Source organism: Rhineura floridana, chromosome 8, assembly GCF_030035675.1.
Source record: "Rhineura floridana isolate rRhiFlo1 chromosome 8, rRhiFlo1.hap2, whole genome shotgun sequence".
Taxonomy (NCBI): Eukaryota; Metazoa; Chordata; class Lepidosauria; order Squamata; family Rhineuridae; genus Rhineura; species Rhineura floridana.
This window is the reverse complement of record NC_084487.1, coordinates 109386769-109401733: the sequence shown is the minus strand read 5'-3', so window position 1 is coordinate 109401733 and position 14965 is coordinate 109386769. Positions and strand designations below refer to the sequence as shown.

At 42.4% G+C, this 14965-nt stretch overlaps 1 protein-coding gene across 2 annotated transcripts in view; it reads right to left on the bottom strand.

Moving 5' to 3' along the window:
• COG5 (component of oligomeric golgi complex 5) overlaps positions 1 to 14965 on the bottom strand; it is a 241367-nt gene that overhangs the window by 50121 nt on the left and 176281 nt on the right. For both annotated transcript variants that reach the window (XM_061640367.1, XM_061640368.1), the window contains exons 15-16: positions 8539 to 8649; positions 6354 to 6416 (exon numbers count right to left, since the gene is read on the bottom strand). In XM_061640367.1, the coding sequence (XP_061496351.1) occupies positions 6354 to 6416; positions 8539 to 8649 (174 nt within the window). The remainder of the gene's footprint in view (positions 1 to 6353; positions 6417 to 8538; positions 8650 to 14965) is intronic.

The window sequence follows — 14965 nt, the reverse complement described above, 5'->3', positions numbered from 1 at the left end:
TTAAAAGCAAAAAGGGATTGAGGGGATGGGAATTTAAGAGACAAGTGTAGAAGTTTCTTGAGATTTTTTTTGCGTCTCTGCATTCTTGATCAAACCAGGCGCGCGAGTGAGGGGTTTTTTTGTAGCCATTGCTTTTATGGGTCATAAGAGGCCTAAGTAGGGATAGGACTGTTTGAAATGCCGATATGGGGTCTTGGGTTTCATTCAAGACCTCCTGGCAGATTAGCTGGAATGCGTCACTCTGAAATAGGAGTGCAAGAGATGCATGCCTCCTATCTGTCCAATAGACTCTTTTTTCAATATCCACTGGCTCCATGAGAGAGGGGTAGTAGAGTCTGGTCATGGGAGCCTTAATTCTAAGTAGGAGAGGAAAATGGTCACTCTCAGGCCTGGGATTAACATTAAAATCTATAATGTCCTTCAGCAGCGTCTGAGAGACCAAAATGTAATCAATCAAACTTGCACCGCGTGATGTCCGGAAAGTAAATGAGCCCATGGATAGATCGTATATAGAGCCATTTAAAATTTCCAACAGGTGTGCTGAAGTGAGTTCTATTAGGAGAGGGCCTTGTTTATTCGATTTTGAGTCTTGAAGGAGCTTATGTGGAACCAGGGTGTGAATAAAAGGATCCTGATTGGAAGTATTAGTATTGAACGGCCAGGTGTTACCTATTCTGGCATTGAGGTCTCCACATAGGAGAATTTTATCATTTGGGAACCGTGTCTCTATATAGGAGAGGGCCTCATCTAGCCTATCCCATTGATTGAATAGGTGATATGAGGGGGGTAAATAGATATTGATACAGATCACAGGACCATCCCATAGTCCCTGTAGCCTTAGGGCCTGCATAAAGCTTGGAAGTGTTAGCGGGAGCTGGGTAATTACCGCTGCCAAGGCAGAGGAGGCAAAGATAGTAAGGCCACCACTGGGTCGACCGATCCTGGAATGCTTGATCGCCGGGTTTGAATAGGGTACATAACCTGGTAAGGTCATTTTGTCTGTGTTGGTGGCCCAAGTTTCCTGGAGGCAGATGATCGTCAAGTAATTTAGGAATTCTATAAAGTCGGCGTCTTGGTGTTTATTTTCCCATCCGCTGACATTCTAGGATAGGAAAGAAATGGGTCATATAGAAGTGATCTCATTAAAAAGAGAAGACTGTACTATACAGCCATTCAGGGTTGATGGTCACAAAAGAAGTTGTGCTTGTGATTCAGGAATATTCGCAGTTGGGGCCGAAGAGTTGTTAGGAATAGGAGTATTTCGGGGGTTCAAAGGGGGTAGGGCCTCAAAAGACCCCCTTTCCTCTGGAGCCAAAAAACACATTTTTGTCCAGAACCCAGGGGAATCAATTTTGGCACGCTTAGCCAATTGATAAGAGAAAAAGTTTTCACAACTAGAGTGTGCCATACTTGGGGCTGAGGAATCTTTCTCCAACATGGCCTGAGCGGTTTTCTGATAGGAGGCCTGGTCAGTCAAGGGGATATTTTCCAAATTTGACATTGGAACGCCTATATCACTGGTGTTAGCTACTTGTACGGGATCTGAGGTTTTCCTAAATGTATCCTTAGTAACAGGAGATTTGAGGCTCTCTGTGAGCTTATGGGTTAAATCTCTTTTCTTGAGCTTAATAAGATGGAGTTTCAGTTGTTCAAGGCGCTCCAATATCTCATTCTGATTTGGGGCCGGCAAAGAGTTAAAGGTTTCAATAAGTAGTAACTCTTCTTCGGTAAACAAATTATGAGATGTCGGCGGCAAAAGAGGTGAGCTTGGTGGCGGCATACCATTAGAACTAGGTACCAGCGAAGAGGAGGCAGGGACAAAAGTGATAAGAGGGTTGTGTATCTGCAAGTAATTAGGGTGTGAAAGGGGGGGGAGTCTGGTGATAATTAGAGGTTCTGGGGATGCTTTGTTTTCAAAATATCTATGGATAGTTATTCCTAAATCAGGTAGTGATGGTCTAATAGAGAGAAATTTACGAGGTATATCACAAGAAGAAAAGCGAATTAAGGAACGTGCTTTATGGCCATTGAAAAATAGGTATTTAACATTAAATATATCTGTTATTGATAGAGGCAATTTTGATCTGAATAGGTTACAGAATTGATGAATTCATGCAGGTTGGGGGAGTAATCCTGGAGGTTTTGGAAAGTTTTCAAATATTAGCTGTAGAGGATCCAGAACTAAATTCCAATGGTCAGTCTTATTTGTAAGATCTCTTTTGGGTCTTGAAAGGACTTCAGCCCATGGATCTTGGGGGAGTTCAATAAAAAAGTTTGCCTTCTTCTGAAAAGATGATGATGGGTCGAAGGCGACTGAAGATAACGAACAGTTTTCTGGAAGCAAATCGTTGCATTGTTGTGGAGAGGAAGTATCAGCGTTAGACGTACTCACGGGATTGTTCCATGGCGCACTGGTGCAGTGAGTAGGTTCCAAGGTTTTTGCCATAGGAAATTTTTTATTTATTTTCCCTATAGGCTTTGCAGTTGCACTTTGCTCCAAAAGAGTAAATAACTTATTAAAGTTCATTTTTCTGCCAGGTAGATGTTTGTAATTCTTCACGTTAATGGATTTTTTTTCTTAGGTGGCTGCGGAATGTGATGTCTGCGTTTCTTAGATTTTGCGCCACGCTTGTTGTTTCCTGGAGTCACTTGTTTACAATCTGACTGAGAAGTAGAGAGAGAGAGCAAATGAGCATCTGGAGGGACATGTTCCTGATTAGGAGAGGTTTTGGCCAACAGGGATAGCAAATGGTTAGATTCAAATAAAGATGAATTAATAGAATCCAAGTCGAGGGCAATCATAAAGAGGCAGCCTAGCAGAGTAGGGATGAATTCGTTTAAAAGTTCAGCTGCACCGGTTGGGTTGGGGGGCAAAAGGTTTCCTGCCTCCCCGGGTAAGGAATCCGTCTTCGACATGTCATGACTTGCAGGCTTCGCAAAGATGCGTGGAGATTTCAGCGTCATGTTCAGGGGCAGATTATCAATAGCACGTAACAGAGGTTCCGCCGATTTCTGCATAAGATGCTTAGAGTCAGCTATTCGAGTGTCCAGAGGTGCGTTGTAGGGACAGCTGAATTCGTCTAGAGGGGCGTAATTTTTTCCGGCCGAAGATTCCGCTATAGCGATTTCTTCAGCGAGGGTTAGAGGAGTTGAAGCGTTTTTATTGTAGTCAGTAGGGACTTTAAAAGAGAAGTGTGAGATGGACCAATCGTGGTTCACTGTGGGTTCAGGAGAAATGTTCTTTGATGAATTCTCAGGTTTTAAAGAGGCAAAGAACTGAGTAATATGTTGTTGTCCCTTTAAATTTGGGAAGAATTGCTGTTGTGAGCATTGGATGTCAGATTGAGAATATGGATGCATCGATATTGGAGTCCGAGGTTTGGCTTTGATTTTTTTCTTTTTCTTGTAGTTTTGTTTTGTTTGCTTTATTTTCATATCCCTGGGTTGTAAAGGGGCTCCTAATATTTTCCTTTGGCTTCTTGTCACTGCCATTTTAATTTAGGCAGTAAGTTATCTCCTAAGTTTTGGCAGATAATGTTTGGAAATCCCTTTAGTTACATTCTGTCTGCAGCTAAAAAGATAACGTATGAAGTATAAAATGTATGACGGGTCAAAAGAAAAAACTGTCTCAAAAGTTATTCAAAAGGCTTGTAACAGCGGCAGCTGATAAAAAGGTGTTTAGACTTCGTAGAAAGCAGCATTAGATAAAAGGAACTGGAAGACAGCCCACTTATACACAGTTCAGCAGCTAAAATGTTGAGACTTAGAGCTTGAGTTAAGGCGGAGAAACAGAGTAAACTTACTCATTAAAGCTTGAGAAGAGTTAGAAGTCTCATGCGAGGCTAGAGGGACAGCTGCTGTTACACCGCCGCCATCTTGCTTTTCTTAAAGTGTTATAATACTGCTTTAAATGTGCAGTGCAGATGGGGTCTTATAATAGGAGAAATTCTTTAGTTAAAAAGGAACAACTGTTTTGAGAGCTTTATATAAACTGCAGTATCTGAGCGGTTTTGCATTCATCATCCATCTGCAGGTTTACTCTTTTTTATATATTTTATTTTTACATATCTTAGTGGAAGGAACGAAATGCTATACAGGCATACCCCGCTTAACGTCGCTTCACTTAACGTCGCCTCGCTATAACGTACATGCTCCATATGCCTGTATTTCTCCAGAAACACAGCTAGCAAACCACTTACAGGGTTAGGGTTAGGGAGAGGCGCGGCAGTGCAGCAGCAGAGGCTTTAGCACGTGGGGGTGGAAATAGACCCGATCACGCCACTGCAAATCAGCTGGGAGGCGCGATTGCGATTAGCTGAGAGGCGCAGCAGCAGAGGCTTTAGCGTGGGGCTTTGAGGCTCCGCATGAAGGAGAGGTAAAAAAAGTTTTAAAAGGTAGTGCTTCACTTTAAGGACATTTTCGGTTTACGTACTCGCTCTGGTCCCATTGAGTACGTTAATGCGAGGTATTACTGTAATCAAAAGACCTTCAGTTTAAGATCATACCTATAGCTGCATTTCTTTCCACCAAACTTTAAAAAGCAGGGGAAATTGGCCAGCCATAGTGAATGTGCCTGGGGAGCAAGAGACCACACCTCCTCTCTGAGATATTGTACTGGCCTACAAATTTGTAAAAATGCAAACACTATTTGGGTTGGTCTTTCACAGTCCAATGTGCTTCCTGTGTGGCTTGGAAGAATTTGATGACGTGCCTCTGAGCATATGGTGAGTGGTGGCAACACCTGCAATTGGCCCAAATAACAGAAGGAAGACATGTGAGATAGAAAGCAGATTGTACTATGAAGTTCCAACCACAATTGTATTTGAATTTGCACATATACTGTGGTCATTTCACCCTATCAAGGAGTTTTTGTTGTTGTTATGTGCCTTCAAGTCAATTACGACTTATGGCGACCCTATGAATCAGTGACCTTCAAAAGCATCTGTCATGAACCACCCTGTTCAGATCTTGTAAGTGCAATCACCCTCCACTAGTCTAAAGTTTACCCTAGTTCCCACCCAGCCACTTACTTACTTTCCAACTGCAATCCCGTCAGAAAATACCCTTACCCACCCAGTTAGTTGCCAGCCCCAATTTCCATCAAACTACCATGTTTCTGACACCATTTCGCCCCCATCCACTTACTGACCATCTACCTGTGTGAGTTTCTGCAAGACCTGCTCCCTGCATTTCTGGCTGATTTCCACCTGGCCTGGAAGGGCGGGGCCCTGTCTCTCTCCAGCTACAAAAGCAGCAACTGCTGAAGGGGCCAAAGACCGTGTGTGTGTATGTGTGCGTGAACCTGCTGCTCGGGATGTCTATAGACTACTGGGGTTTTGTTTAGTATTATATGTTATATTTTACTCTATGTTATATTTTAGTCTATGTACGCCGCCTAGAGTGGCTGTTAATTTGGCCAGATAGACGGCCTAGAAATAAAATTTTATTATTATTATTATTATTCCCACCTCCATTCCCAATCAATAACTACATTACTACTCATCCCACTTGTCACCCCACCCTGGGCTGGCTGCAGGAGAGAGGACAAATTGGTGAATATTGCCTGTCCTCTCCCAATAACAGGAACCTCTGACAGATCAAAACCCTTTCATTCACAGAAAATCTCTTTCTACAAAAGGAAGGGCACCCTTGGATCCAACCAAACAAAATAATTAGGCATGCACAATTCCACCATTTGAATATGCTTGCTTTCAAATGAGGTTGTTTTAAAATTATGCAAACAACATTGTTTGAAACCAATTGCCTTTGACTTTGCTTGTCCTGGAAAGGAGTGCAGACCAATATATTTCACTATTTCCTTATGGTTAATAACATGCAATTAAAGATCAAGGCATTCAGGGGCAATAAGGCTCACTATGTCTAAGCTTTATGCATCTCAATAAACTTCAAAAGAGCAGGCGAATAACAGGATTGTGTGATTTGCCTTGCATCCCACCCTCACCCACTGCAAAACAGAAGATTTGGCAGACCACTGAAGAAAGGGAATGGAAAGCTGTCTCCAAAGAGGAGCTAAACTTTAAAAAAGAAAGCACCAGGGAAGAGAAATCATTGTTTTTAATGGTGAGTGGTAGGAAGAAGGTAGGCAGTTTTCCTCTGCCTTGCTATCAGTACTGTGTAAGAGCCAATGCTATATGTTATGCATTTAGCTCATTCATCCTCACCAAACACATACCACAAATTATCTAAAAACAAAAACTATGAATGGATAGGTTTTCCTTAACTTAGTCCCACAGGACACCACTACAAATATCACAAGCTAATGAATGTGGCTTATTTTTAAGTGTGGAAAAAACAGCAGGTTTCAAATCTGTGACTTTATAATAGTCACTTACCTTCAAGGCTATGCTAATAGTTTCCTCTGAAGCTGCTGGAAATGCAGTTTGGCTGGATACTACCTAAAAAAATATGCAGAAACATTTAATCCTAAATTGAGACCCTGGTGAAGCTAACTCTTATTTACCACTACTCTCTTTACATGGTGGCAACACTGGGCCACACCCTACCCATGCTCTGGGTGCCAGCAAATATTGGTCTTGGGCCTCCTCTCTCTAGATCAGACTCTGCAGGGATCAAGCATGAGGACATGGGAAATGTACGGCCTTCCTGCTGATATGATTTCAGATCCCCAGAGAATAATCCAGCAAGTAGGATGTCACAATGTCGTCCTAGAATCTCTGCATTCTCTGCTGATAATGAAAGTCACAAACATTTTCTACACATATTTGCGCATGGGTAACTAACTGCATGATAAAAATAATGCAGTTCATCTTTACATAAAATGGAACAAAACATGGTTAATTACATTGATCCTCTTGGACTGTCATGGTTTTTAAATGCAGAACTAAAAAATCCAATTCCTAAATGCTTTCATATCTTCCCCTGTTGACAGCTATGGAGCCAACATCATGTGACACACAAAAACCCATCTGTTCCTCCGTAACTATTTCTAACTTGTTCAGCATTCACATTCAGCAGGGTGCTAGCAATTTCTTTTTTTCAAATTTCATTTTAAGACACGTTTTTATATAAAAACATTAATTCAAGCGCTCAGAAATCAGTAATACCAAACTCATGAGAATATTTACATTCTGCAATGTTTACATCTGTTAACAATGCAATGTAGAATTCTTAACGACATAACTAAATGTAAATGTACTGCCTTCAAGTCGATTTCAACTTATGGCGACCCTATGAATAGGGTTTCATGAGGCTGAGAGGCAGTAACTGGCCCAAGGTCACCCAGTGAGCTTCATGGCTATGTGGGGATTCGAACCCTGGTCTCCCAGGCCGTAGTCCAACACCTTAACCACTACACCACACTCTGTGAGATAAAAATATCTGATTTTGTTTTTAGGATATGGCTTCTAAACTAAACACTATAGTTGATATTTGAAAAGAAATCCAGCTTGTTCTGGACACTCATGGGGGCTCTGGGCTTGTGCTTTTCAAAAACCTGCTGTAATGTCATAGGACAACCTTCCCCAACCTGATGCCATCCAAATGGTGTAGTCTGCAACTCCCATCATCCTTGATCTTTGGTCAAATTGCCTGGGGCTGATTAGAATTGTAGTCCACAACAGCTGGAGGGCATGAGGTTAGGGAAAGGGTACTATAGGGCAAAGCACTCCCAAAACTTTCCAATCCAATTTGTCATATGGCACGTGGGGCTGCTGTCTAAGAGTGATACGAACCCAAAATGTCACGGAGCATGGCTAAATGCTTGGGCACACCTATAGTAACTCTTTGGATCTAAACTCATATGACTACTCATCTAAAGCCCTAAGTGGGTTTTTATATTATACACACTCCATAATTCAGGCAAATGAATTCAAGAATATATACTCTGTTCAACTCCATTGAGAGAGAGAGAGAGAGAGAGAGAGAGAGAGGGAGAGAGGGAGAGAGGGAGAGAGAGAGAGAGGGAGAGAGGGAGAGAGGGAGAGAGGGAGAGAGGGAGAGAGGGAGGGAGGGAGGGAGGGAGGGAGAGAGAGAGGGAGAGAGAGAGGGAGAGGGAGAGGGAGAGGGAGAGGGAGAGGGAGAGGGAGAGGGAGAGGGGAGAGAGGGAGAGGGAGAGGGAGAGGGGAGAGAGGGAGAGGGAGAGGGGAGAGAGGGAGAGGGAGAGGGAGAGGGAGAGGGAGAGGGAGAGGGGAGAGAGAGAGGGAGAGGGAGAGGGAGAGAGAGGGAGAGGGAGAGAGAGGGAGGGAGAGGGAGAGAGAGGGAGGGAGAGGGAGAGAGAGGGAGGGAGAGGGAGAGAGAGGGAGAGAGAGGGAGAGAGAGGGAGAGAGAGGGAGAGAGAGGGAGAGAGAGGGAGAGAGAGGGAGAGAGAGGGAGAGAGAGGGAGGGAGAGAGAGAGAGAGAGAGAGAGAGAGAGAGAGAGAGAAAATTGGGCTCTAGTCCAATGTTCACTGAAACCATTTTAGAAGTGTTTATGCATTCTCTCCAGTTCAGTTCAGGATTTATGAAGAAGTAAACCCACATCCTAACAATGAGTACTTTTAAAATATACTTGGCACTTACTTTTAGCACTGACTGGTGTAACCTGTACAGTAAATTCACTACAGCCACATTTCTTCTTTGACCTTCTGTTAATGGCCCAATCACCTGGCTGGCCTCTCCTTGCGTTGACAGCTGTAATAAAGGATACAACCAATGCAAATTATTTATTTTAAGCACACTAATGCAAATACATAAAATTCTGTCCCTTAAAATGGAATGAGAGACTGAGCGGGAAAATTAGGTTACATTTAATATAGTCTTAGTTCCCAGCTTTAAAAAAAAAAGTCCTGAAATTGATTTTTCAGAGATAGCATCATGCATTTTAACCTGTAGGGTTGTTTCTTGCCTCACATTTTCTTAACATGGGATTATTCTCAGGAGCTACACAGGTGCACAAAATTATTATCTGAATAATGAAAACAAGTGACGGGCTCTCCAACAGATCCTGGGACTGCAGCACTTTGAAAGCCTCTCAAGGACTACCCAGGAGCCAGAGGATTTTCTTAGACAGAAACGTGATGAATGCAAAACATTATTACACTTTGGGCTGAACCATCCCTCTATGATAGCGCCAGCAGAAAGAAAAATGGCATCTACAATCTTGGGAGTGTGAAGCTACCCAATTCAACAATATATCTCCACAGGTATTCAGGCCTGGATGCGCCTCAGGAAATTTATCTAGTTAACAGGAAAACATGAGAAGTAGGCATTAGGCAAGACTGCCACAATTAAAAAATGGACTCAAGCATTCCCCACCCTGGGCAATGGATCAGCTCACTGTCCCATCCAATTAATAGATCACCAGCAAAAATCACAGCCACATTAAAACTTAAGGACAAATTCTGAATTAATCTTTAGTAAATAAAAGCATTACTTAATGCTATTTCAAAGATATGCATAGCGATATATCAGATGGCAAATAATATTCCAATCTAAAAATACAACCATAATGAAGAAATCTCTCTCCCTCTCAATATCTCAAACCCAGTCTCTCCTTTCTAAAAAATGTTTGTCAGTTCTTATGAACATAAACCTGTTCCTTCAGGTGGGAATTAAATACTGACAGAAAGTATCTCCCTCAGAGGTCTGTCACCTTCAGGAATGTTGATTCCATCTATTCCCTACATTGCTCCAGTAGAAAACATATTTTAGAAGTGAGCAGAGCACACAGTGATGCAGATGACACACAGTACAGTTAAGAGCTAGAACCCTTAGGACCTCTGTCAGATAAAGAAGAAGAAAATCTACTCAACCATAAATCGGGCTCTGTACTTTCCGGCAGCAGCATCCTTTCAGGGACCACCACTTCAACCTGATTTAGCCTGACTATGATGTTGTTTCATGTTTAGAATTGAAAGCTGCAATGTTTTGTCTGAAAATTAGGCGGGGTATACGTTTTTAAAAGAGAGCAAGAGATGTTCACTAAATTTGTGAGCCATTTTTTCACTAATAGGCAAAAATCCCTTGTGGTTTAAGAATGTACCTGTAGCCAGCAGATATTTCTATCAAACTTTAAAAAGCAGGGAAATTGGGCAGCTATAGTGAATGCACCAGGGGAGCAGGAGACTCTGAGATATTGGACTGCCCTACAAATTTGTAAAAATGCCAACACAATTTGGGTTGGTCTTTTACAGTCCACTTCCTGTGTAGCTTGGAATAATTTGGTAACTGGTCATAACATGTGGAGAGGGGAAGGAGAGAGGGGGGAGAGGAAGGGGAAAGCTAGGTTTGATCATTTGCATGCTTGTTGAGTTCAGTGGGATTTTCTCCCCTGCAATCATGCTTAGGATAGGTGAAATTGACCATGGGGGAGAAGGAAGAGGAGGAGGGAGGGAGGAGAGGGGAAAGGGAGGAGGCAGGAGAGGGGAAGGGGAGGAGGCAGGAGAGGGGAAGGGGAGGAGGCAGGAGAGGGGAAGGGGAGGAGGCAGGAGAGGGGAAGAGGGGAGGGCAGGTTTGACCGTTTGCATGTTTATTGAGTTCAGTGGTATTTACTCCTGTGCAATCATGCTTAAGAGAGGTGAAACTGACCAAGGGAAGGAGCAGAGAGGAAGGGGGAGGAGATTGGGTGGGTGGAGGCTGGGCAAAGGGAAAGCCCCTTTCCTTTCCAAAAGGGAAACATTGTTAACAGAATCATTTTGGGGGGGGGATTTCCTCTACCTTTTTATTCTACAGCAGGCACATGTAGTCTCCCACCCAAATTTAAACCAATGCTGTCTCTGGCTACATCCACACCAGACCTTTAGACAGTCATGGCTTCCCCCAAAGAATCCTGAGAAGTGTAGTTTGTGAAGGGTGCTGAGAGTTGTTAGGAGACGCCCTATTCCCCTCACAGGGCTACAATCACCAGAATTCTCTGGGAAGAGGGGCTGACTCTGGCCATTGGACTGTTTAAAGTAAAATAAATGTCTGGTGTGGGTATGGCTCCCTGATTAGTCAAGCCAAACACCTGTCAGTCTGGCTTTTAGAACACTGCTAGTTGGTTCTTACTAAGCATGTCTGCGCTCATCATAGACTCCATAGACTTAATTTTTTTAAGTTAATTACAAATCAGCCATGCATTTTTAAAACTTTTGAATTGCAGAAGATGAAGGTCAGAGTATGGGGCAAGGTCAATAATAGGATTACAGGTACTCTGTGAACATGGCTGATTTTTAATGAATTTCAATAGATTATGAGAACTCTAACAGAAAAAAGTCCAAAAGGGCTCTGGGGTTTTTTTCTTTCTTTTTAGACTTTGAACTGTCTATTCTCTCTGACTGTTTTGTGTATCACCATGAAAATTTAGAGGGTTGTTAAGCAAGCATCTCTGAGTTCAGGACCATACGTTTTTTAAGGTTTTGTTTTGAAATGAGCTTATGGTAAGCAACAGAATGGCATGGGAGGAATTTTCAATTTAACATTGTGGAATGTGAAAAATCCATGCTGGCTATAGTATAAAGCCAATCTCGTGGTTGTATAATCATTGAGCATCTCAGACAACACAACAAATCAGAACAGTTCCTTAGACCAGGCAGGTTAATTTCTGTACCCTGAAATTCATTATCATCGCTTCAGCTGATATTCCAAAGTTAAATTTCTTCATGACAAGAGTCCGAGAAGCAAAGACAGATTTCATGGTGAATGCACGTGTGAAGTTAGTGGTCCAAGTACTGTAGGTTCATTGGCTAGCGAATTGGCAAAGTGTTCACATTAGCGTTCAAGCTGGTTTCAGACAAAGACAAATAACACCAGTAGTTGCTCAGACTTTGAAGAAAAAACCCTCTGGAGCGGATTTTGGGAGGGAGGCACAACAGGCTACAGGGCAACTGGGAAAAGTCGCCTCCTGTGAGCAAAACTCTGCTCACAGAATACTTAGCCAATGGAAGGAAATTCAGAATCTAGGCAAATTTCAATATTACACAACTGGTTTTATGAATCTGTTGGTAAAGATAAGTTTGATCTTAAGTGGTACCTAGACTGCAGTCCTACACAGACTTCAGAGGGCTAATTCCAATGAAATGTATTAAACAAATGCGAACTATGAACTATACACAACTGAAACCACACACTTCCATCCAGCTGCAGTTAAGGCACTTTGAAATCCAAGTGATTTCAATGGGAAGGTTAAATACGTGCTGAACTCTTCACCATCAGCAGTAATGGAACTTCAGCTAGATCATATCTATATATTAGAAAATGGAATAATTGGAAATATCATTATAAACCTGTGCGGTATAAGATTCCATGGAGGTATGGTTCTAGGTAACAGGAACACTAGTCAGATATTGTCTGAACATGTATTGGGGGGGGGAAGCAGGATCATACCCTGGGATTTCCTGTCTAAGTTGCTGCCTCCATTAAGCATGCTCAGTCCAAACCAAAGACAGCCTAGCAGCAATGCCCCCACTACATACCAAGCATTATTGGGTGGAAGGCCCACTGTCTGCTAGGTACCTGCCCAGGGCTGGGAAACCTGTGGTCCTCCAGATGTTGTTGCAGCAACTCCCATCATCCCTGACCACTGGCCATGCTGGCTGGGGCTAATGGGAGTTGGAATCTAACACCATCTGGATGACTGCAGAATTCCTATCGCTGTTGCACAGCCCAGTGGAACATTGGTGTTCTTCCTTCCCACTCACAGCAGCAGCACATTGGGCTTATATGATAACCCACAATCCAATCACAAAATGGCTGAACACATTATAGCAGGGGTGGCAAACCTTTCTCAGCCTGAGAGCCATATTGACAGTCAGCCACTGCTCCAAGGATAGGCACAGCCAATCTATGTGTGTGTGCAGACACACACACACACAGGCACACACTTCACATATACTATAGACCATACAGACCCTTACTGCATCTGCACATTAACTACAGAAGAAACACTTTCTGCCCCCCTCTCACACACATAGACATGCAGTCGCACACTCATACACTCTCTTAAGCACATACACACATGCAGACGCCGACACAGCCAGCATCTGTGCAAAATGAGATTCTGTGCACGATAAAAGGCAACTTTCTGCCCACCCTCACTCCAGCACCGGAGGGAAATACTGCCTTTTATCAGGGAGAGGGCATATCTCTGCTCTCAGTGCTGTAGTGCTTGGCTCTGAGATCAGAGATAAAAGATCCCAGCCAGCTATTAAGGGGTGCTAGCAATAACAAATTGATGCAAGGAGTGCTCAAACAGGGAAATGAGCAGAAGCGGGGGGGGTGTGTGGAGGAGGGTGAATCCCAAGAATAAGGACATTGCCTGAAAATTGCCAAGGGCGGTTGGGGAAGCAAAGGGAACATCCCAGAAGGTAAAAATATTGAAAACTCCCCCCATCCAAAAGCCACCAAATGTGCTGCCAACAAATGTCAGGGGGTCTCTGCAGCCCACAAAAAAACTCTTGGTAGGCCATATAGGGATCATTGGGGCACAGATTAGCCACCCTTCTATTACAGTTATGGAATCCAACAGAATTGCACTTTTAAAAACTATAGTTGAACATTCAGCAGACAGTCTACCTGCTAAAAGGTTTTCTTCGAATAACATAATCAATGTAACAGCTAAAGTCAAGCAAGTTGATGGTGGGGGAGCAGTTAAAAGGTTACAGACTAGATGCAAAAAGGTTTGAAAGGCTTTTAAGGAAGTCATTATCTAGATCCAAATGTTTGAGAGGTGTACCAGAAAATGCAGAAACATTAGCTTTACCAATAGATATATAACAGAAAGATAACCTGGAATGTTTCAGTTGCTAAATGTCTGAGATATGTGCAACAGAATAAGAGCCTCATTTTGTTAAGCCAACAGAAATTTTAAAATATGTTTTTAAATAGGGATTCAATTTCAGATGCATTCTCTGTGAGAGTGTTGCATCTATCCATCTGTAATCTCACACTTTTGGGAATTGGAGGCCTCCACACAAGAGTATTAATTCTCTCAAGGTTATATGGTTTTGGTTCTAAGGTTCTGGTTCTAAACATTCCCCCGATATGATTTACACTGGGTAGAAACAATTCAAATTACCCACTTGTCAGCCAGCCAGTGTGGTGTAGTGGTTAGAGTGTTGGACTACGACGTGGGAGACCAAGTTTAGAATCCCACACAGCCACGAAGCTCACTGGGTGACCTTGGGGCAGTCACTGTCTCTCATCCTCAGAGGAAGGCAATGGTAAAACCACCTCTGAATACCGCTTACCATGAAAACCCTTTTCATAGGGTCGCCCTAAGTCGGAATCGACTTGAAGACAATCCATTTCCATTTCATGGAAAAGAACAGAAATAGAGAAAATAGACAGTGGATTATATATTTCTAGGTGGAAAGCAAAAAATCCACGCAGTGCTTATAATAATAGTATGTATGCTGCATCTCTGAAGTGCTTGAGCTAATTCACACTTATATACAGGAACACTATACAGTAAGCTAACATTATTCAACATTATAGATTGGAAGTTCACACAGCCTGCCTAAGACCTCACAGGGAGAAAATGGCTATGGTGACATTAAACCTGGGGCATTCACTCTCAGATGTCATTATTTTCACAATGATTTTACACTAGCTCAGTGCTTGTAGCAGATCAGGGTTTTTTCATATCAGCTAAACTCAATGGATCAGAGTGAATTTAAATAAGTAGATCTGAAGAAACACATAGCAGTATTTTAGCTGTTTTGCAATGGTGTTTTTGTAGTGTTCTTTTTCTATTAAAGCAAACTCTTTGGACTTTTCTTGTACTGATAATTAAAACTTAATCTGTGATCTTGTAAGTTTTAATTAATTAATCAATTTGATTGTTATGAAATTGTTAGGTTATGCTATTGTTAATGTAGTTCTATCTGCTGTGAACCACTTTTGAGTGTAGTATTGCAGGAAAGAGGTATATAAACAAACCTGATTTGATTTGACTTTATGGGATTAGAATATTCATCATAAAACATCACTGTAGAATTTAAGGATCTACATATCACTTTGAAATTTGCTA